The following is a 24,155-nucleotide window of genomic DNA, read 5'->3' as shown; positions in this document are numbered from 1 at the left end:
GGAAACTGGTCAGAGGCTACCAAGAGGCCTACAGCAACTCTGAAGCAGTTGCAGAAATTTATGACAAAGAGTGGTCATTGTGTGCATGTGACAACAACAATATCAAAATTCTCTACAAATGTGACCTGTATGGTTGGTGGGGTTGCAAGAAAAAAGACACTCCTCAAGAAAGACCACATGCAGTCACGACTGAGCTTTGCCAAAACACACCTTGAAGATTCTGAGGCCACATGGAAAAAGGTGTTATGGTCAGATGAGACTAAAATGGAATTATTTGGCCTCAACACCAAACAATATGACTGGTGGAAATCCAATACAACTCACCATCCAAACAACACCATTCCTACAGTAAAGCATGGAGGTGGTAATGTCCAGTTATGGGGGTGTTTCTCTGCAGCAGGGACTGGAGCACTTGTCAGGATAGAAGGAAAAATAGATAGGGCAAAATACAGAAAATCTGTTGCCCTCTGTCAGAAAGTTGTCAATGAGAAGAAAGTTTACCTTCCAACATGACAATGACCCAAAGCACACAGCAAAAATGCCCACACGGTGGTTGAAGGAGAAAAATGTGAACAACCTTGCATGGCCTAGTCAGAGCCCAGTCTCAAATCCTATTGAAAATGTGGCATGTCTTGATGACTGCAGCCCACAAACGGTCACCACCAAATTTAAATGAACTTGAGTAGTTCTGCAAAGAAGAGTGGGCAAATATTGCAAAATCTAGATGTGCAAAGTTAGCAGAGACTTATCCCAACAGACTAAAAGCTGTAATTAAAGCGGGAGTCCGGCGGCGACCAATCTTTTTTTTTTTTTTTTTTTTTTTTTTTTAGGTAATTGAGACACTTTGCTAATCCCAAAATAATACTCACAGTTTGGGTGTAATATTTCCGCCTCTGTCTGTTTTCGTACTGAAGAATAACTTAAAAAATGTGATGCTGGCTGTTTCCATCTTGCTTGTGGGCATGTGAAGCCCACAAGCATTGATTTCCGGGATGCTGTGAATGCAGTTCATTCACAGCTTGTTCACGCTCATGATCATTGTTTCCGCAATGAATCTTGGGAAGCCTGACACTAAGCTCCCAGGAGACAGTGCGGCGCCAGGGAAAGGCAATAAACACGCCTACTCCCATGGGAGGAGAGACAGGAAGTGCCACAATAAAGTACAATATAAAGGTAATTACAGCGATAAAAAAAATTTCGTACGGCATTTGAACATCTATGCAATTAATTGAAGGTGGTAAGATTAAGTTAAAAATTTGAGTGGAACCCCGCTTTAAAGCAAAAGGTGGTTCAACAAAATGCTGACACAAGGGGGATGATCTTTTTTGCAACTCAGTGATTCTGTTTTCGATTTTTATTTAATTTTTTTTTTCTGAAATGTTAGCGTTATATTTTTCACTTGGATGTTATAAGTGCACTGAGTAAACAGCTGATACAACAAAAACTGTGCATCTTCACTTGTGATTATTTTGAAGGGGGAGGGGGGGTGATTTTTTTCTATACCCACTGTAACATATCGGGGGAGGCCTCGGAGGAATTACTTGGATTATTTGGGTTGGGGGGGGGGGGGGGGGTGGACAGAGGCCAGAGAGAGACAAGCAGCCAGTAAGCTACCCAGCATGTTATCCTATGTGTCCATGCACACAAAGGCTGTTATCAGATTTTTTTGGCAGGAACGTTTTCTGGCTGGAAAAAACCCCCAAAGCTAGTGGGTTTTCAGAGGAGTTTTTTTTGCTTTAAAAACATTAACTCTGATAAAAGCTGGAAAAACTTGGCTATTCTGTGTTTATCAATGTTTTTGAGCCATAAGCTTTTGTGGGGGTATACTTTTGCTAAAAAAAATAATGCTACAGCTGAAAAAATTAAAAAAAAAAAGCTACTGTAAAAACGCAGAAAAACTCAATCTACAGCTAACGCTACTGGCATTTTTATAACGTCCAGTGTGCATGAGGCTTGGCATGAAAGGAGTCCCTGACAAGGTGTGAGATTGTTTAACAGGTGGGTGTTGGCCCATAAAAGGCAGTCAGTCTGTCTGATCAAAGCTCCTCCCTCAAGGTTGTGCTTCAGAAGACAGCAAGTGTGTACAGGCACATTAGGTGTGAGTCTGTAGGTGTTCAGGTCCAGTCTATAGACAGGAGTCTTGTACAGACTATTATCCGAAATGATGAAAGGGATGCTGTCTTGCTGAAATAGAGACAGTGCTCTCAGAGGCAGACAGCGTGAACAGCCCAAGCTGGGCAACTTCAAAGCCAGGTGGCTGAACTATTAGGTCTCTTTCACATGAAGGGTCCAATCAGGTTTTCAGGTGGACCTGATCAGACGGTCTATTCACCCTTATGCACCGGAGGGTGTAAATGGACACACCAGAAGGGGATCTGTCTTCCTCCGTCTAAGCAGATTAGATTGGAGGGTAGTCAGGTATAAAACAGACAGTGAAGTCTGTATATTCCCAGCCACCCAGAGAGCAAAGGGGGCACTGTCCTTGTCCGCTCTACAGAAAATTAGCAGACAGGGATGGCTCATCTGCCCACTCTGATCAGCATGGGATCAGTTGACATACCCACTGAGTCCACCCCATGTGAAAGGGACCTCATAGTCTGAATGAAGGTCCAAGCAGATCAAAAAATAGTCAAGAGGATGAGGATTTGTTTTGTGTCCTGTGTGATGTTGAAACCCTGCATGAGGGAAACCCGATTTAAAAAGGAACTTTCTTTGAAAAAACTGGTTGGAAAAGCCCCTAAACCACAAGCTGGCAAGTGTACTAGAGCCCTTGATGCTCAATTTTAAAATACATTAGATAGTCTCTAATAAATTTTGCAAACAATCCAGGAAAATAAATAAAAAGTTTTCTTCAGCAAATGAATACAAAATAGTCCAGAACTCTGGTGCAACAGAAAAAAAAATTGTCTCACTGCTATTATACCAGTCCTCCACAGGGATTTAGGGTAACCTGTCTGTTTCAGGAGTCCTAAAGAGGAGGGTTTCACAGTTCAGCAACCTTGGCTCAGTTCCAAGCTGGTCGACCCTGATCAGACAGGTTCCAACTGTTTCCTCTTCCTTTTCCGGACTCTGATGCACCCAGATTAACCCCTTCAGGATCAAAGTCCCTGTAGTCAGGGTTTGGAGGTTCTTTGCCACCTGAGATACTCTCCAAACCTCTAAATTCTAGATCCCCAATAAGGACTACAAATCCAGAGAGTACTGAAAATCAGTCATCTGCTCTCTAACTGGACTCCTCCGAGTATTCCATCCCCCTGCCCAAACTCATACATTACAAAGAAACAATTTGACAGTGGTCCAAGCACTGGAAAGAGACTTCCACACAAAGCTACTGGGGTGTTGGTTACACTAATGAGCCATTGGTTTTGAAGGGTTTCTGTAGCACGTTATCCATTGCCTTGTATAATATTTCCTCAGTGTCTCCAACAAATAATCTCATATCACACCTTTTTACTGAGAGACCTATAATCACACTGAAGAATTAGAAGATCAGCCAAGGGTCGAGTGTAGATGAATAAAAATTCTAAACAATGTAATTGTGTCAAAAAGGCTAGCCCTTAGGCTTAGGCTCTGCATAAGGGGCAAAACAGGTAGAAATTAAGAATTCAGGCAGTGGATATGAGCTAATCAGCTTACTAATAAACAAACTTTGTGTATAATGAAATGGGTGTGCGGCGCGAGTTGCCATGTTGGAGTTGCTACACTCATTCATTGCTTGTAACAATAAGGATCATGCATAAGGCAAAATAAATGAAACAAACATACTTAAAATTACCTGTTTTACAACATGCTGATATCCATGCAGAGCTTTTGTTAACTGCCAACTGCATTCCAATCTATCAATAAAGAACAATCAAATTAAGTACCAAATAATTATTAATATTATTATTATTTAAGGTACTCATATAGCGCCATCAATTTACGCAGCGCTTTACATATACATTCAACAGTTTTCCACCTTTTGCTGCTTGTTAGGACATATGAAACATGTTTCTACAATATAATGGAAAAAAAGAAATCTGAAAAAGAAAAAGAATCTGAAACAAACAGACAGCAAAAAGATAATGTAGGAGAAACTTAAAGTGGTGTTCCGGCCAAAATTATACTTTTTTAATAAAAATACCCATATAATACACAAGCTTAATGTATTCTAGTAAAGTTAGTTTGTTCGTTTATAGCAGTAGTTTGTTATTTTATAAACTTACAGCAGGCCGTGGCCATCTTAAGTGTGGGCATCTGAAGCCAGACTGTATTTCTTCCTGGATCTCATCCTTGCAGATCTCGCACATGCTCAGTGCAGCACAAGCAGTGTAATAGGTTTCAGGTCAGGGTTTCCATAGCAACGGCAGTGTCAGAGGAAGTTGCCACCCCTTCCCAGAAGGCATTGCAAACAGGAAATGATGCGATGAGCCACGGCCAGGGAGGAGGAAGTGAGAAATGAATACAGCAGATATACAGTAGGTGCTGAGAACATTTTTTTTTTAAATATCCAATTCGTTTGCAGTGCACAGTTTAGTGAGGGATGCTGAAGAGTTGTAAAAGTAGGTGGAACTCCACTTTAAAGGAAACCTTTCCTAAGAGAGACACAGTTTCTTGGCTGTCATGTTTACCCTCTTGTGTCGGTACTTTGTATCCCTTACCTGGAACAAGCATGCAAAGAAGGATGTCTGGCTTTACAGATATGCATGTTGCGAATTGTTAGTGTTTGTAAAGGTTCAACTTTTTTTTTTTTTTTTTTAACCGGTTCAATACCGGGCAATTTCACCCCCTTCCTTCCCAGGCCAATTTTTAGTTTTCAGCGCTGTCGCATTTTGAACGTCAATTGCGCGGTCGTGCGACGTTGTACCCAAAAAAAATTGACGTCCTTTTTTCACCACAAATAGAGCTTTTTTTTGGTGGTATTTGATCGCCTCTGCGGTTTTTATTTTTTACACTATAAACAAAAGAAGAGCGTCAATTTTGAAAAAAAACACAATATTTTTTACTTTTTGCTATAATAAATATCCCAATTTTTTTTTTTAAAAACACATTTTTTCCTCAGTTTTGGCCGATACGTATTCTTCTACATATTTTTGGTAAAAAAAAAAATCGCAATAAGCGTATATTGATTGGTTTGCGCAAAAGTTATAACGTCTACAAAATACGGGATAGATTTATGGCATTTTTTTTTTTTAATATTTTTTAATTTTTTTAGCGGCGATTGCGATTTTTGGTGACTGCGACATTATGGCGGACACATCGGACACTTTTGACACATTTTTGGGACCAATCACATTTATACAGCGATCAATGCTATAAAATTGCATTGATTACTGTGTAAATGTGACAGGCAGTGAAGGGGTTAACCACTAGGGGGCGGGGAGGGGTTAATGTGTTTCCTAGGGAATGATTCTAACTGAAGGGGGAGGGGACGCACTAGGGGAGGAGACCGATCAGTGTTCCTCCGTTCTGGGAACACAGATCGCTCTCCTCAGAGCTGACAGGCTGTGGATCTGTGTGTTTACACACACAGATCCACATGCCGGCCCGGTTAACGGGCAATCGCAGGTGCCTGGCGGACATCGCGGCCGCCGGGCACACGCACCGGGTCCCGAGGAACGCGGCGGGCGCACGCGCGCGCTCCCGGCGGCGTGCGCGCGCCCCCTAGACGGCCGGGAATCCCAGGACGTCATATGACGTCCACCCAGGATGGGAGATCCCATCTGTGAACGTCATATGACTATGGGCGGGTAGGGAAGTGGTTAAAGAACTAACAGGTCATACTTACCTGCTCTGCGCAATGGTTTCTTAACCACTTGCCGACCGCCTCACGCCTATATACGTGAGCAGAATGGCACGGGCAGGCAAAATCACGTACCTGGTACGTGATTGCCTTCCCGCGGGCGGGGGGTCCGATCGGACCCCCCCGGTGCCAGCGGCGGTCGGCATTTGTCTGGGAGCGTTGAGAGGCGAGGGGGAGGCCATCCGATCGTGGCCCCCCCCTCGCGATCGCACCCAGCCAATGAGAAACATCCCCTGCCTCTGTATAGTACACAGAGGCAGAGGATGTGATGTCATCTCTCCTCGGCTCGGCAGTTTCCTTTCCGGCGCCGAGGAGAGAAGACATCTGAGTAAGTGTAAAACACAACACAACACAGTAGAACATGCCAGGCATACATTACACCCCCGATCACCCCCCATCACCCCTCCCCCTCCCTGTCACACTGACACCAAGCAGTTTTTTTTTTTTTTTTCCTGATTACTGCATGGTGTCAGTTTGTGACAGTTAGAAGTGTTAGGGCAGTTAGTTAGCCCCCTTTAGGTCTAGGGTACCCCCCTAACCCCCCCCTAATAAAGTTTTAACCCCTTGATCACCCCCCGTCACCAGTGTCGCTAAGCGATCATTTTTCTGATCGCTGTATTAGTGTCACTGGTGACGCTAGTTAGGGACGTAAATATTTAGGTTCGCCGTCAGCGTTTTATAGCGTCAGGGACCCCCATATACTATCTAAAAAAGGTTTTAACCCCTTGATTGCCCCCTAGTTAACCCTTTCACCACTGATCACCGTATAACCGTTACGGGTGACGCTGGTTAGTTCGTTTATTTTTTATAGTGTCAGGGCACCCACCGTTTATTACCGAATAAAGGTTTAGCCCCCTGATCACCCGGCGGTGATATGCGTCGCCCCAGGCAGCGTCAGATTAGCGCCAGTATCGCTAACACCCACGCACGCAGCATACGCCTTCCTTAGTGGTATAGTATCTGAACGCATCAATATCTGATCCGATCAGATCTATACTAGCGTCCCCATCAGTTTAGGGTTCCCAAAAACGCAGTGTTAGCGGGATCAGCCCAGATACCTGCTAACACCTGCGTTTTTCCCCTCCGCCCGGCCCAGCCCAGCCCACCCAAGTGCAGTATCGATCGATCACTGTCACTTACAAAATAAACACATAACTGCAGCGTTCGCAGAGTCAGGCCTGATCCCTGCGATCGCTAACAGTTTTTATGGTAGCGTTTTGGTGAACTAGCAAGCACCAGCCCCAAGCAGCGTCAGGTTAGTGCCAGTACCGCTAACACCCACGCACGCACCGTACACCTCCCTTAGTGGTATAGTATCTGATCGGATCAACATCTGATCCGATCAGATCTATACTAGCGTCCCCAGCAGTTTAGGGTTCCCAAAAACGCAGTGTTAGTGGGATCAGCCCAGATACCTGCTAGCACCTGCGTTTTGCCCCTCTGCCTGGCCCGGCCCAGCCCACCCAAGTGCAGTATCGATCGATCACTGTCACTTACAAAACACTAAACGCATAACTGCAGCATTCGCAGAGTCAGGCCTGATCCCTGCGATCGCTAACAGTTTTTTTGGTAGCGTTTTGGTGAACTGGCAAACACCAGAGGCCTAGTACACCCCGGTCGTAGTCAAACCAGCACTGCAGTAACACTTGGTGACGTGGCGAGTCCTATAAGTGCAGTTCAAGCTGGTGAGGTGGCAAGCACAAGTAGTGTCCCGCTGCCACCAAGAAGACAAACACAGGCCGTCGTGCCCATAATGCCCTTCCTGCTGCATTCGCCAATCCTAATTGGGAACCCACCACTTCTGCAGCGCCTGTACTTCCACCATTCACATCCCCAACCAAATGCAGTCGGCTGCATGAGAGGCATTTTTATGTCCTCCCGAGTACCCCTACCCAACGAACCCCCCCAAAAAAGATGTCGTGTCTGCAGCAAGTGCGGATATAGGCGTGACACCTGCTATTATTGTCCCTCCTGTCCTGACAATCCTGGTCTTTGCATTGGTGAATGTTTTGAACGCTACCATTCACTAGTTGAGTATTAGCGTAGGGTACAGTATTGCACAGACTAGGCGCACTTTCACAGGGTCTCCCAAGATGCCATCGCATTTTGAGAGACCCGAACCTGGAACCGGTTACCATTAAAAAGTTACAGTTACAAAAAAAAGTGTAAAAAAAAAAAAAAAAACACAAACAAAAATATAAAATAAAAAAAAATAGTTGTCGTTTTATTGTTCTCTCTCTCTATTCTCTCTATTGTTCTGCTCTTTTTTACTGTATTCTATTCTGCAATGTTTTATTGTTATTATGTTTTATCATGTTTGCTTTTCAGGTATGCAATTTTTTATACTTTACCGTTTACTGTGCTTTATTGTTAACCATTTTTTTGTCTTCAGGTACGCCATTCACGACTTTGAGTGGTTATACCAGAATGATGCCTGCAGGTTTAGGTATCATCTTGGTATCATTCTTTTCAGCCAGCGGTCGGCTTTCATGTAAAAGCAATCCTAGTGGCTAATTAGCCTCTAGACTGCTTTTACAAGCAGTGGGAGGGAATGCCCCCCCCCCCCCGTCTTCCGTGTTTTTCTCTGGCTCTCCTGTCTCAACAGGGAACCTGAGAATGCAGCCGGTGATTCAGCCAGCTGGACCATAGAGCTGATCAGAGACCAGAGTGGCTCCAAACATCTCTATGGCCTAAGAAACCGGAAGCTACAAGCATTTTATGACTTAGATTTCGCCGGATGTAAACAGCGCCATTGGGAAATTGGGGAAGCATTTTATCACACCGATTTTGGTGTGGTCAGATGCTTTGAGGGCAGAGGAGAAAACTAGGGTCTAACAGACAATTTTTTCAAAAAAGAGTACCTGTCACTACCTATTGCTATCATAGGGAATATTTACATTCCCTGAGATAACAATAAAAATGATTTAAAAAAAAAAAAAAATGAAAAGGAACAGTTTAAAAATAAGATAAAAAAGCAAAAAAATAATAAAGAGAAAAAAAAAAAAAAAGCACCCCTGTCCCCCCTGCTCTTGCGCTAAGGCGAACGCAAGCGTCGGTCTGGCGTCAAATGTAAACAGCAATTGCACCATGCATGTGAGGTATCACCACGAAGGTCAGATCGAGGGCAGTAATTTTAGCAGTAGACCTCCTCTGTAAATCTAAAGTGGTAACCTGTAAAGGCTTTTAAAGGCTTTTAAAAATGTATTAATTTTGTTGCCACTGCACGTTTGTGCGTAATTTTAAAGCATGTCATGTTTGGTATCCATGTACTCGGCCTAAGATCATCTTTTTTATTTCATCAAACATTTGGGCAATATAGTGTGTTTTAGTGCATTAAAATTTAAAAAAGTGTGTTTTTTCCACAAAAAATGCGTTTGAAAAATCGCTGCGCAAATACTGTGTGAAAAAAAAAAATGAAACACCCACCATTTTAATCTGTAGGGCATTTGCTTTAAAAAAATATATAATGTTTGGGGGTTCAAAGTAATTTTCTTGCCAAAAAAAAATTATTTTTTCATGTAATCAAAAAGTGTCAGAAAGGGCTTTGTCTTCAAGTGGTTAGAAGAGTGAGTGATGTGTGACATAAGCTTCTAAATGTTGTGCATAAAATGCCAGGACAGTTCAAACCCCCCCCAAATGACCCCATTTTGGAAAGTAGACACCCCAACCTATTTGCTGAGAGGCATGTCGAGTCCATGGAATATTTTATATTGTGACACAAGTTGCGGGAAAGAGACAATTTTTTTTTTTTTTTTTTGCACAAAGTTGTCACTAAATGATATATTGCTCAAACATGCCATGGGAATATGTGAAATTACACCCCAAAATACATTCTGTTGCTTCTCCTGAGTATGGGGATACCACATGTGTGGGACTTTTTGGGAGCCTAGCCACGCACAGGACCCCGAAAACCAAGCATCGCCTTCAGGCTTTCTAAGGGCGTAAATTTTTGATTTCACTCTTCACTGCCTATCATAGTTTGAGGCCATGGAATGCCCAGGTGGCACAACCCCCCCCCAAATGATCCCATTTTGGAAAGTAGACACCCCAAGCTATTTGCTGAGAGGTATAGTGAGTATTTTGCAGACCTTACTTTTTGTCACAAAGTTTTGAAAATTGAAAAAAGAAAAAAAAAAAAAAATTTTCTGGACTTTCTTCATTTTCAAAAACAAATGAGAGCTGCAAAATACTCACCATGCCTCTCAGCAAATAGCTTGAGGTGTCTACTTTCCAAAATGGGGTCATTTTGGGGGGAGGGGGGGGGTTGTGCCATCTTGGCATTTTATGGCCTTCAAAACTGTGATAGGTAGTGAGGAGTGAAATCAAAAATTTATGCCCTTAGAAATCCTGAAGGCAGTGATTGGTTTTCGGGGCCCCATACACGGCTAGGCTCCCAAGAAGTCCCACATGTGGTATCCCCGTACTCAGGAGAAGCAGCCAAATGTATTTTGGGGTGCAATTCAACATATGCCCATGGCCTGTGTGAGCAATATATCATTTAGTGACAACTTTTTGTAAATTTTTTTTTTTTTTGTCATTATTCCGTCACTTGGGACAAAAAAAATAAATATTCAATGGGCTCAACATGGCTCTCAGCAATTTCCTTGGGGTGTCTACTTTCCAAAATGGGGTCATTTGGGGGGGTTTTGTACTGCCCTGCCATTTTAGCACCTCAAGAAATGACATAGGCAATCATAAACTAAAAGCTGTGTAAATTCCAGAAAATGTACCCTAGTTTGTAGACGCTATAACTTTTGCGCACACCAATAAATATAAGCTTATTGACATTTTTTTTACCAAAGACATGTGGCCGAGTACATTTTGGCCTAAATGTATGACTAAAATTGAGTTTATTGGATTTTTTTTTTTATAACAAAAAGTAGAAAATATCATTTTTTTTCAAAATTTTCGGTCTTTTTCCGTTTATAGCGCAAAAAATAAAAACGGCAGAGGTGATTAAATACCATCAAAAGAAAGCTCTATTTGTGGGAAGAAAAGGACACAAATTTTGTTTGGGTACAGCATTGCATGACCGTGCAATTAGCAGTTAAAGCGACGCAGTGCCGAATTGTAAAAAGTGCTCTGGTCAGGAAGGGGGTAAATCCTTCCGGGGCTGAAGTGGTTAAGTCCCCTACCGGCACCCTGCTGAGTGCCCCCATAGCAAGCCACTTCCTCTGGGAGCACTCGTGCGTGCTTGCTCCTGAGCCACCTCTGTGTGTCTATGAGACACACATAGCATGAGATCTGGCTCTGTTGAGTATTTGGGGGGGGGGGGGGGGGCTGCATACAGAAGTTTTTTTACTTTGATGCATAGAATGCATGGAGGTAAAAAAACTTTTAGCCATTTAGAACCACTTTAAAGCTGAAGTGTGTGAAAAAAAACATTATTAGGGAATTAGCCGGGTACCAATAAGGAATCGAATGATGTGTGCACCACTGGTGGCTACTGCTTTTTTCTTGAAAAAGGTTAGTTACATGCAGCCTCTGACAGCGTTGTCATTGCTGAAGTGCAGGTAATGGAACTGACAGAAATCACATGGAGCTCCTCCATTTCAGAAAATTTCCTGTACTCCTTTCAAAGAATGCAAGATGCTCTATAATACTTTTGATCCCTTTGGTGTGTAACGATAGTTACAAAAGATGTAAGAGGTTTTTATTTTTACTAGCATCTCAACAACCAACCTTTATTTGAAAAGTGAAACTATAGGGAATACTTTTTACTGGTTAGCGATCTAGCTTGTATTAGTCACTTTACTTTTAGGGTTCAACTTCATAAATACACAATATACACTCACTGGGCACTTTTTTTTTTTTTTTTTTTAAGGTATCGTGTCGGACCCACTTTTGCATTCAGAACTGCCTTAATTCTTTGTGACATAGATTCAACAAGGTGTTGGAAACATTCCTGAGATTTTGGCCCATAGTGATATGATAGCATCACACAGTTGCTGCAGATTTGTCGACGGCACATCCCTGATGGGAATCTCCCGTTCCACAACATCCCAAAGGTGCTCTATTGGAATGAGATCTGGTGACTGTGGAGGCCATTGGAGTACAGAGACCTTATTGTCATGTTCAAGAAATCAATTTGAGATGATTTGAGCTTTGTGACATGGTGCATTATCCTGCTGGAAGGAGCCATCAGAAGATGGGTACACTGTAGTCATAAAGGGCTGGACATGGTCAGCAACAATACTCAGGTAGACCTTGGCATTTGAACAATGCTCAATTGGTACTAAGGGGCCCAAAGTGTGCCAAGAAAATATCCCCCACACCATTACACCACCAGCACCATCCTAAACCGTTGATACAAGGCAGGATGGATCCATGTTTTCATGGTTTATGCCAAATTCTGACCCTACCATCTGAATGTCACAGCTGAAAATCGAGACTCATCAGACCAGGCAACGTTTTTTTCAATCTTCTATTGTCCAATTTTCGTGAGCCTGTGCGAATTGTAGCCTCAGTTTCCTGTTCTTAGCTGACAGGAGTGGCACCCCGTGTGATCTTCAGCTGCTGTAGCCCATCTGCTTCAAGGTTCAAATGTGTTGTGCATTCAGAGATGGTATTCTGCACACCTTGATTGTAACAAGTAATTATTTGAGTTACTGTTGCCTTTCTATCATCTCAAACCAGTTTCTCCATTCGCCTCCTTATCTTGACAACAAGGCATTTTTGTCCACACAACTTCCGCTCACTAGATATTTTCTCTTTTTCTGACCATCCTCTGTAAACCCTGGAGATAGTTGTGCATGAAACTCCCAGTAGATCAGCAGCTTTTGAAATACTCAAACCAGCCTGTCTGTCACCAACAACCATGCCACGTTCAACGTCACCTTTTTTACCCATTCTGATGCTCGGTTTGAACTTCACCACGTCTAGATGCCTAAATGCATTGAGTTTCTGCCATGTGATTGGCTGATTAGCAATTTGTGTTACCAAGCAATTGAACAGGTGTACCTAATAAAGTGGCCGGTGAGTGAAGTTATATATTATTATACATCTTAAATGCTAACTTAAAGCTGAACACCAGGCATATATAAAATGCAAAGGAAAAAAAAGAGGAAATGTGTGAGTTCCCCTTTTCTGTGGCACAGTCCAAATATCTGGTGAAGCTGCTATCTATATGGTGTATAAACACCACCTACATGTGATTGAGTGCAATGACAGTGCTGTCACCTATCTTATAAATATATTAAAAACTATTATAAAAATGTAATCAAAAATTTAAAAACCATGTATGAAAACATAAAACAAAATGCCTATGTGTAATCAAGTCAAAAAAAACATCAAAGTGTCCAATATAGAAAAGTATTACATAGAAAAACCTCAATAATGCATCCACCAAGCTCTTCTTTTAATAAAGTGTCCAGTGCAAATAAATTAATTCAAAGTAGGGTTGCACCAATACCGATATTAGTATCGGTATCTGTGCCGATACAGAGCATTTGCAGGAGTACTTGTACTCCTGCAAATGCTCCTGATGCCTAATACGATACCTGGACACTCAGAGATGATCGGTGCGGTGGCAGGGGAATTTATAAATCACTGATCTCCCTGTGTGGCTTTGAATAAAGCAGCTGACAGCCACTTCTCCTCCTCTACCCTCCGTGGCTTTCAGCTGCTTTATTGAAAGCCACACAGGGAGATCGGCCCCAGTCCTCCTCCGCCCCCACCCCCGTCCCAGATTCTTCAGGATGGAGAGAGGAAGAAGGAGCTGGTAAATGTAATTTACCAGCTCCTTTCTTTTCTGAATGGACAGAGTCAGTAATCACTGACTCTGTCCATTCATAGTGACCTCTGGGCAATGTGTGTGTGCCACTCAGGCTCGGCGGTAAGGGGTATGTGATCAATGCTTCCGTAGCTGCTGCTAGAGTGCTGACAGGAGATGGAACCCGTCCTGGCTCCTGTGAGGCTTCAGAGAACAATGGGGTGGCCCCTAAGGTCGCACATCTAGATGTCCTGGAGTTGTGTGTAGAGTGGTAACCTCAGGGGGTATGGTTGGAGTCCAGGCTGAGGTTACCACTCTACACACCTCTCCAAGTCACCTAGATGTGTGACTTTTAGGGGCCACCCCACTGTTCTCTGTCCATTCATAAATGAGCATTGTAAACATTGTTTACAATGCTTCAGTTTATGAATGGAGAAGAGCCTCTGTCTCCTCTCCATTGATTTTCAGTGCAGCTGAGGCTGTTGAGAAAGGGACTGGGGAATCTGTGTCCTCAGTCCCTTTCCCTGTCTCAAAGGGGAGATGTCAGAGGTCTATTTAGACCCCTGACATCTCGCCAAAGCCTACCTACCCCCCAACAGGGTTGACATTTTATATATTATATATATATATATATATATTTATATTATATTATATATCACACACACACATAGTGGGGACGGAAAGTATTCAGACCCCCTTAAATTTTTCACTCTTTGTTACATTGCAGCCATTTGCTAGAATCATTTAAGTTCATTTTTTTTCCTCATTAATGTACACACTGCACCCCATATTGACAGAAAAACACAGAATTGTTGACATTTTTGCATATTTATTAAAAAAGAAAAACTGAAACATCACATGGTCCTAAGTATTCAGACCCTTTGCTCAGTATTTAGTAGAAGCATCCTTTTGATCGAATACAGCCATGAGTCTTTTTGGGAAAGATGCAACAAGTTTTTCACACCTGAATTTGGGGATTCTCTGCCATTATTCCTTGCAGATCCTCTCCAGTTCTGTCAGGTTGGATGGTAAACGTTGGTGGACAGCCATTTTTAGGTCTCTCCAGAGATGCTCAATTGGGTTTAAGTCAGGGCTCTGGCTGGGCCATTCAAGAACAGTCGCGGAGTTGTTGTGAAGCCACTCCTTCGTTATTTTAGCTGTGTGTTTAGGGTCATTGTCTTGTTGGAAGGTAAACCTTCGGGCCAATATGAGGTCCTGAGCACTCTGGAGAAGGTTTTCGTCCAGGTTATCCCTGTACTTGCCTGCATTCATCTTTCCCTCGATTGCAACCAGTCGTCCTGTCCCTGCAGCTGAAAAACACCCCCACAGCATGATGCTGCCACCACCATGCTTCACTGCTGAGACTGTATTGGACAGGTGATGAGCAGTGCCTGGTTTTCTCCACACATACCGCTAATGCCCCGTACACACGGTCGGACTTTGTTCAGACATTCCGACAACGAAATCCTAGGATTTTTTCCGACGGATGTTGGCTCAAACTTGTCTTGCATACACACAGTCACACAAAGTTGTTGGAAAATCCGATCGTTCTGAACGCGGTGGCGTAAAACACGTACGTTGGGACTATAAACGGGGCAGTGGCCAATAGCTTTCATCTCTTTATTTATTCTGAGCATGCGTGGCACTTTGCCCGTCGGATTTGTGTACACACGATCGGAATTTCCGACATCAAATTTTGTTGTTGGAAAATTTTATATCCTGCTCTCAAACTTTGTGTGTCGGAAAATCCGATGGAAAATGTGTGATGGAGCCTACACACGGTCAGAATTTCCGACAACAAGGTCCTATCACACATTTTCCATCGGAAAATCCGACCGTGTGTACAGGGCATTAGAATTAAGGCCAAAAAGTTCTATCTTGGTCTCATCAGACCAGAGAATCTTATTTCTCACCATCTTGGAGTCCTTCAGGTGTTTTTTTTTAGAAAACTCCATGCGGGCTTTCATGTGTCTTGCACTGAGGAGAGGCTTCTGTCGGGCCACTCTGCCATAAAGCCCCAACTGGTGGAGGGCTGCAGTGATGGTTGACTTTCTACAACTTTTTCCCATCTCCCGACTGCATCTCTGGAGCTCAGCCACAGTGATCTTTGGGTTCTTCTTTACCTCTCTCACCAAGGCTCTTCTCCCTCGATAGGTCAGTTTAGCCAGACGGCCAGCTCTAGGAAGGGTTCTGGTCTTCCCAAACGTCTTCCATTTAAGGATTATGGAGGCCACTGTGCTCTTAGGAACCTTAAGTGCAGCAGAAATGTTTTTGTAACCTTGGCCAGATCTGTGCCTTGCCATAATTCTGTCTCTGAGCTCTTCAGGCAGTTCCTTTGACCTCTTGATTCTCAAATGCTCTGACATGCACTGTAAGCTGTAAGGTCTTATATAGACAGGTGTGTGTCTTTCCTAATCAAGTCCAATCAGTATAATCAAACACAGCTGGACTCAAATGAAGGTGTAGAACCATCTCAAGGATGATCAGAAGAAATGGACAGCACCTGAGTTAAATATATGAGTGTCACAGCAAAGGGTATGAATACTTAGGACCATGTGATTTTTCAGTTTTTCTTTTTAATAAATCTGCAAAAATGTCAACAATTCTGTGTTTTTCCGACAATATGGGGTGCTGTGTGTACATTAATAAGGAAAAAAATTAACAAATGATTTTAGCAAATGGCTGCAATATAACAAAGAGTGAAAAATTTAAGGGGGTCTTATAATATTCCGTCCCCACTGTGTATATATATATATATATGTAAATGTATGTATGTATGTATGTATGTATGTATGTATGTATGTATGTATGTATGTATGTATATATATATATATATATATATATATATATATATATATATATATATATATATATATATATATATATATATATATATATAAATAAAACACATACATACACACACACTAGATATAGTGTAAAAAAAAAAAAAAATTGTAAAAAAAAAATAAAAAAACTACTGACACAGTCCACGCCTCATCAGTGCCACCTATCAGTGCTGCATATTAGAGCCACTGTCACGTGACATTTAAAAAAAAGTATTGGTAATCGGTATTAGCGAGTACTTGGAGAGAAAAAAAAAAAAAGTATAGGTACTTGTACTCGGTTTTAAAAAAGTGGTATTAGTGCAACCCTAATTCAAAGTAATTGATAAAATGCGTCCCATGCAAAGAATTCATCCAAATATAAAGTGCAAAAAAAGTCTTTGTGCAAAATGTGTCTTTCACTCTCAATAAGACTAAAATGCTCATCAAAGAGACTGGCTGGTAAACTAAAAAAGCAACAAACTCACAGACAGAATCAACATTAGACCAGCAAAGATTCCTGCAGAGCGTCACAGCGAATTTTATGAAATGATCCCGAATAGTAATTAATGGACCCATTAAAAGGTGTAAAACTTCCCTATTTATTATCTTTAAACCACAATCATCATAAACTTACATAAATAGTGCCACGACCGACACTAGTGTAGCGCATTCAATCCCATCACCTGACCGGATGTAGCTGTGGCTTCCAGGCTATGAGTGCCGACCTGGCGTGTGTGGTGAGGGCACTCCCAAAGGCCCACCCAGCTGTCTCCCCCTGTGTTTTCTGGGTCCCCCTCTGTGCTCCCTGTGTTCTCCTCCAGGAGGTTCTCCTCCCGGTCAGTTTTGTCCTCCGAGTCCCCTCTATGTCATTCTCCGGGTCCCCCTGCGTCCTCCCCAGCTCTCTGTGTCCTCCTCTGGGTCCCGATGCGTTTCGTCTTCTGGGTCCCCCCCGTGTCCTCCCCGGCTTTCTGTGTCCTCCTCCGGTCCCCCCCTGTCCCGGATCTCAGAATGGAGTGCAGGGGAAGGGGCTGGTAAATCTGTAATTTACTGGCTCCTTCTTTTTCCGAATGCACAGTCAATGATTACTGAGCATCGTAAACGGTGTCTACGATGCTTCAGTTTATGAATGAACAGGAGCCTCTGTCTCCTGTCCATTCATCTTCAGTGCAGCTGAGGCTGCAGAGAAAGGGACTGGGGAATCTTCATTCTCAGTCCCTTTCCCTGTCTCAAAGGGGAGATATCAGAGGTCTTCTGTTTATACCCCCCCCCCCCCCCCCGGATATCTCACCAAAGGCCCCCCCCCCCCCCCCCCCAACAGGGCTGATAAAAATAAAATTTAAAAAAAACAATTTTAATAAATATTTCAAAATGTTAAATTGTAATAAAATAAATTAAAAAAAAAAAAAAAAAAAAAAAAAAAATCGGTGCAACCCTAGTTTTCATATATGTTTTTTCATTAGTGATTAAATGTAGAATAGTTTTTGATTAATTTATTAGATAGTGCTGTCATTACAATCAGATATAAAATACTCAAATCACTGCAATGTTCCCTGTATTCAATATTACATTATTAAATGTATAATTAATGCAAAAAGTAGAAAGCCTGCATTTGACTGGGTATCAGCCTCTTGCAAAGCTGAGGCTGAAAGAGGGATAAATCAGCACACGCGTCAGTGCTCATGTGCTAATAAGGAGCATGCTGATAGGAGCAGTGTCAGAGAGAGGAACTCATCAGTGTGCCACTCATCCTTCACTGCCCAGTCACAGGCTGAGGGCAGGACCAAGTTGTAACACTTAAAGTGGAACTGCAGGTTATCCCTAAAGTGGATGTAAACCCTCTCCTATACCCCATGAAGTGAATAGCCTCAGATAGTAGGAGGCAGAGATAAAACAAACCTCCTTACATATGTTTTATTTGTATATCTGCTGCCTTCCGCTTTATATACTGTTTGCAAAGTGAACATCGTGTTAGTTTTTTTCTTCCTGTTTTAGCAGTAGGAGTGGAGTCTTGGCATATACTGTGTGACAGCTGATTGGAGGAAAGGCACACACCCCCACTCCACATAGGCAGAGGAACAAAGATACTTACAGCAGAGCTGTGCTACGAATAGAGCAGATCTCTGCTGATCTATTTATAGCAACCTCCCCGACATAAATTTTCAGCTGCTTTTATCTCCCATCTTGTCAGAAGTTATCATGGTGATAACGGAAGAATGGAGCAGTGGAAAGACACAGAACTTAGGGCTTTGGAGAGAGATAAGTAAAAACACTGCAGATATATGTGCCCAGGTCAAATTTCATGAAGCAGGTTTACATCCACTTTAACTATAAAAAGAAAGAAAAAAAAAAAAAAAAAGCATCATCATCTCGCATGCAAAAGTGTTATCAGAATTTCACCATAAGGATTATTGCGCCCCTTTCTTTCCATCATATAGCTACGAGTATCCTATCCATTACATCTATGGTTTCTGAGTTGATGATAGTCCGATTAAGAAAAGCCTATTAATATTATTTACTGCATTTTATATTGCGTTATGTTGTGGCTTCTGCTGCAAGCAATTTTTTTATAACAGATGCTAACACAAGTTAAGAAGGGATGGTTGGGGTCAGTGGCGCTACCTGTAGCCCGAAGAGTGATCTATCGGGTCTCTATTTACATGGCTGTATGAATCAAAAAATGCTCGATAGGATAATGTGGTTAAAGAAAAATTCACAATGGTGTAGATTAACTACTAACACCCTTGCAGTGACCTACGTTTAAAGATTAGTAGTATGTAAAATCCACCTGTGTGAGGACAGACCCTCTAATGCAGGAATCTAGGAGGGTGGGTGCATAGTCAACATTACTAAAAGGTGTAAGTGATGCGCCAAATAAAAGCGTAAAACTAAAGTTGAACAAGATCAATATTAGATGGTGATAGGGGCATCCACACCCCTCAGATTGCTTAAAAAACTAATAAGTGATAGTACGAGGTAAGTACATTGCTCAGTGACAAATTAATGAAATGAATACTTCAAAACATATAACATATGTGGAAAGTGTAGTATTTAGCAATACCCAATCCATGAGATATTGCTATGAATTGTCCATAAACAGGCAAATTGCATTAAAAATGCACAAAAGAAAAAAAAATGCACTAAAAAATGCACAACAAAAACAAAACAAAAAACAGCAGTTCCAATGTGAATGGTGTTCGTGATGGCAGATTTAGCAGGTGACTTTCGTGCTCCCCCTCTTAGGACCCCACTCACCAGCTCCTTTAACCCCTACAGGGGTATTTCGCATATAGACTTAGATCCTGATGGCTTTAAACGATCAATCCTCTGACTCGCAGCGTCTTCAGGCTCATGGGTGTCACTTATTATCTAGGTATTTAGGCAATTATAGATGCACTCTTAAATGCTCCTCATAAAAAAAGAGAGATAATGGCTCTCATGGTGTAGTACCAAAAAGTAATGTTTATTAAAAATATTTTAAAATACGTTTTAAAAACAGTTCCATACAGCATATGCGTTAATCTATAGCAAAAAAACAACACTAGTAATGTTTATTAAAAAAAATTAAAATATATATTAAAAACGGTTCCATACAGCATAGGTGTTAATCTGTAGCAAAAACAACACTAGCTGGTGGATGGCAGAGTACCAGGGCTGTGGGTTCGCCTATTAGGCGGAGCCACGCACACTACGTCACTTCCGGTTACGAGAGCTGTCGGGTGGAACACAGCTGGAGCGCACGCTGCAAACCCACGGCTCTGGTACTCTGCCATCCACCAGCTAGTGTTGTTTTTGCTACAGATTAACACCTATGCTGTATGGAACCGTTTTTAAAAAAATTTAAAATATGTTTTAATAAACATTACTTTTTGGTATTACACCATGGGAGCCATTATCTCACCATATTTTTAACTTTTTGCTATAATAAATATCCCATTTAAAAAAAAAAAAATTTCCTCAGTTTAAGCCGATATGCATTCTTCTACATATTTTTGGTTTAAAAAAAAAAAAATATATATATATATATATATATCGCAATAAACGTATATTGATTGGTTTGCGCAAAAGTTATAGCGTCTACAAAATAGAGGATAAGTGTATGGCATTTTTATTGTTATTTTTTTTTTTTTTTTATACTAGTAATGGCGGCAATCTGCGATTTTTATCGTGACCATTCACATTTATCGTGACCATTCACATTTATACAGCAATCAGAGCTATAAAAATGCATAGATTACTGTGTAAATGTGACTGGCAGGGAAGGGGTTAACACTAGGGGGCGAGAAAGGGGCTAACTGTAGGGGGCGGGGACTCACAAGGGGAGGAGACCGATCGGTGTTCCTCTGTACTGGGAACACACCATCGGTCTCCTCTCCTCTGACAGGACGTGTGTTTACACACACAGATCCACGGCCCTGCTGTGTTCATGGGCAATCGTGGGTGCCCGGCGGACACACTGGCCGATGGGCACGCGCATCGGGTGCCTAGTGACGCAGCGGGCGCGCATGTCCCCAAGAGGCTCAGGAATTAAAATACATCATATGACGGCGGCCTGGAGGGACTAAGGGTTCCTGCCGCCGTCATCTGACTATGCGCGGTAGGGAAGTGGTTAAAAAGGGCCATTTTTTTTTTTTTTTTTTTAAATGACAAAATGTATTTATTTTTTAATTGCATTTTAGTGTAAATATGAGATCTGAGCTCTTTTTGACCCCAGATCTCATATTTAAGAGGTCCTGCCATGCTTTTTTTTCTATTACATGGGATGTTTACATTCCTTGTAATAAGAATAAAAGTGACAATTTAAAAAAAAAAAAAAAAAACAGTGTAAAAATAAAAAAGGTAAAATAAATAAGAAAATTTTTTTTTTCTTTTTAAAACGCGCCCCAATCCCGCCGAGCTCGCGTGCAGAAGTAAAGGCATACAAGAGTAGCGCCCGCGTATGAAAGCATTCAAACCACACATGTGAAGTATTGCCGCAATTGGTAGAGCGGGAGCAATAATTCTAGCACTAGACCTCCTCTGTAACTCAAAACATGCAACCTGTAGAATTTTTTAAACGTCGCCTATGGAGATTTTTAAGGATAAAAGTTTGTTGCCATTCCACAAGTGGGCGCAATTTTCAAGCGTGACATGTTGGGGATCAATTTACTCAGCGTAACATTACCTTTCACAATATAAAAAATTGGGCTAACTTTACTGTAGTCTTATTTTTTTAATTTAAAAAGAAAGTATTTTTTCCAAAAAAAGTGCGCTTGTAAGACCACTGCACGAATATGGTGTGACAGAAAGTATTGCAATGACCGCCACTTTATTCTCTAGGGTGTTAGAAAAAAAATGTATAATAGGGTTGGGGGTTCTCTAGCAAAAAAATAACTAAATAAAAAAGTTTTCAATTTGTAAACAACAAATCTCAGAAAGAGGCTCGGTCCTTAAGTGGTTAAATTAAGAGCGTTTGTGTGCACTAATACATATACTTATCACAAGCCATTGTTTTAAAATGATTATGTTCACACCAATGCTCTACATTAACTGGTGTAGAAGTTGTGTCTGCTGTACTTTTGGGGTGATGACCTGCATTTTGTTATTCAAAATTTGGCGTTTGGCGTTCTTCCAAAACACTTAAAAATGTCCCAAAGGTGCATAGATTAATGCACGCTAATGCAGCTGGTGTGGAAAAAAAGCAGGTATAGAAATGTTGAGCAACAGAACACCAGGTAAACCTGATGACACATGTGGTATACAACAAGCACGCGTTTACCTTTTGTTTGAGCAAGAAACACTTCGAAAAGGATGGTGGTTCAAGGTCATTATTTGCTTTTGAGAAGACTAACCACAATCTTTTATATTGAAAAAAAAAAAAAAAAGAAAGAAAAAACTGGACTAACCAATGCTGCTAAGTTTAGCAGCAAAAAGAAAAAAAAAATAGCATGATTAGCATCTTTTGTTTTTGTTTTAAATGACTCAAGTAACTACCTTTTTGTACTTTTTTTTTTTTTAAAGCAAGAACGCACTGGTTTACTAAAACTACATTAGTTTCCTCTCTTCAGTCTATTATGAATGCTGCTGCCAGACTCATCCACCCTACCAACAGCTCAGTGTCCAACGCCAATCCCTCCATTGCCTTCCTATTGCCAAAACAAAACAAAACAAAAAAAAACAAAAAAACATTTTTTAACAAAATTACAAAGCCACCCACAACTCTGCCTCCAGCTACATCACCAATGCGGTCTCAAAATATCACCCAGTCTTCTCTAATCCTCCCAAGTCCTCTCAATCTCTAGCTCCTGCACTACCACCTCCCATATACACAACCAGAACTTCTCCATAGCCTACCCCATCTTCTGGAACTCTCTACCCCAATATGTGAATCTATCTCCTACTCTTTCCAACTTTAGGTCATTCCTGAAAACCCGTCCCTTCAGGGAAGCCTATCCTGCCTCTACCAAACAACTGAACTTTTCTCTCTTCATCAGCTAATTTCCCCACAATCATTACCCCTCCTTTTAGAGATCGGAAGCTCTCACGAGCAGGGCCCTACTATCCGCCTTGTAACAGTTTTGTCTCCTTTAATACTGTAAAGTGCTGTGAAAACCGTTGGCACAAAAAATAAAAGTCCTGAATAATAATAATAATAATAATAATAATAATAATAATAATAATCATCATCACTATTTACTTGCTCAATTAAAGGGATATTAAACCCTCACTGTGTAAAAACAACTTATTCAGTTTAAAATAGAAATGAAAGGCAAAACAATTGAGTATAGATAAAAAAAAAAAAAAACACAACACACACACACACACACACACACACACAAAACACACCCCACACAACAATATAAAGTACTTTTTTTTTTTTTTTTTTTTAGAAGTGATCACATTCCCTCTCTTCTCAGCTGCAGAGAGAGCTGGGAGAGGAGAAGCTGACGCACACTAAGCTTCCCAGTGAATGGCTGTGCAGGGGGCGGGGCATGTCAGGACAAGTCTGATCATTTGAGAAGAGCAGGCAGAGTTCCCAGCACAGCTAGAGAACTGGCCATGGTGTGTTGTTCTGCTTAGTGAGGTCAGTTTTTAACAGGAAAGCAGAGGGCCTAGCAGGAACACCAGGGATTTCACACAAAGGAAGCAATACAAGGAGAGCAGGAGACTTTTTCATACAAGTACATATGGTACAGCAGCCACATATCAGGAATATAAAATGTTGGGTTTACAAACACTTTAACTAAACATGTTAGGGATTCATACATGGTTACGGTTGTGGAATGTGTGTAACTTTCCACATGAAAAAAAATTCCTTGTACAATATATCTGCCAATTGCTTTTTTTCACCCTCAGTTAAAAATGTGTGCTCAAATATTTGCAGATTGCAAATAGCATTGCAACACCAATTTGGTTATGTTTTTTAGGTGTTTATATAATTTATAAGAACAAAAAGCTTCAACACCTTCAGGCTGTGGTTTCAGCTGATTGGCGGAGACCGAGAGACAAAGGGGCCAACAGGATCTATTCGGATGTTATCATTGATGAGTGGAGACAAGCCAGAGGAATATTGGAATGTTGGCCACCTATAATCTAGGGGTCCATACAGTGAGGGAAAAAGTATTTGATCCCCTGCTGATTTTGTAAGTTTACCCACTGACAAAGAAATGTTCAGTCTATAATTTTAATGGTAGGTTAATTTTAACAGTGAAAGACAGAACAACAATGAAAAAAAAAAAAATCTAGAAAAACGCATTTCAAAAAAGTTATAAATTGATTTGCATTTTAATGAGTGAAATAAGTGTTTGACCCCATTTGCAAAACATGACTTAGTACTTGGTGGCAAAACTCTTGTTGGCAT

General features: G+C 41.4%; 1 protein-coding gene across 3 annotated transcripts in view; it reads right to left on the bottom strand.

Annotated features, from left to right (window-relative positions):
- Positions 1 to 24,155, bottom strand: part of FANCL (FA complementation group L) — a 235,619-nt gene that overhangs the window by 179,704 nt on the left and 31,760 nt on the right. For all 3 annotated transcript variants that reach the window (XR_012243984.1, XM_073628117.1, XM_073628116.1), the window contains exon 3: positions 3,776 to 3,836. Coding sequence is in view for 2 of the 3 variants with exons in the window: in XM_073628117.1 (XP_073484218.1) it covers positions 3,776 to 3,836 (61 nt within the window). In the remaining variant the exon portion in view is untranslated. The remainder of the gene's footprint in view (positions 1 to 3,775; positions 3,837 to 24,155) is intronic.

The sequence above is a fragment of the Aquarana catesbeiana genome, linkage group LG04, assembly GCF_042186555.1.
Source record: "Aquarana catesbeiana isolate 2022-GZ linkage group LG04, ASM4218655v1, whole genome shotgun sequence".
Lineage (NCBI taxonomy): Eukaryota > Metazoa > Chordata > Amphibia > Anura > Ranidae > Aquarana > Aquarana catesbeiana.
This window is presented reverse-complemented; position numbering and strand designations above follow the sequence as displayed.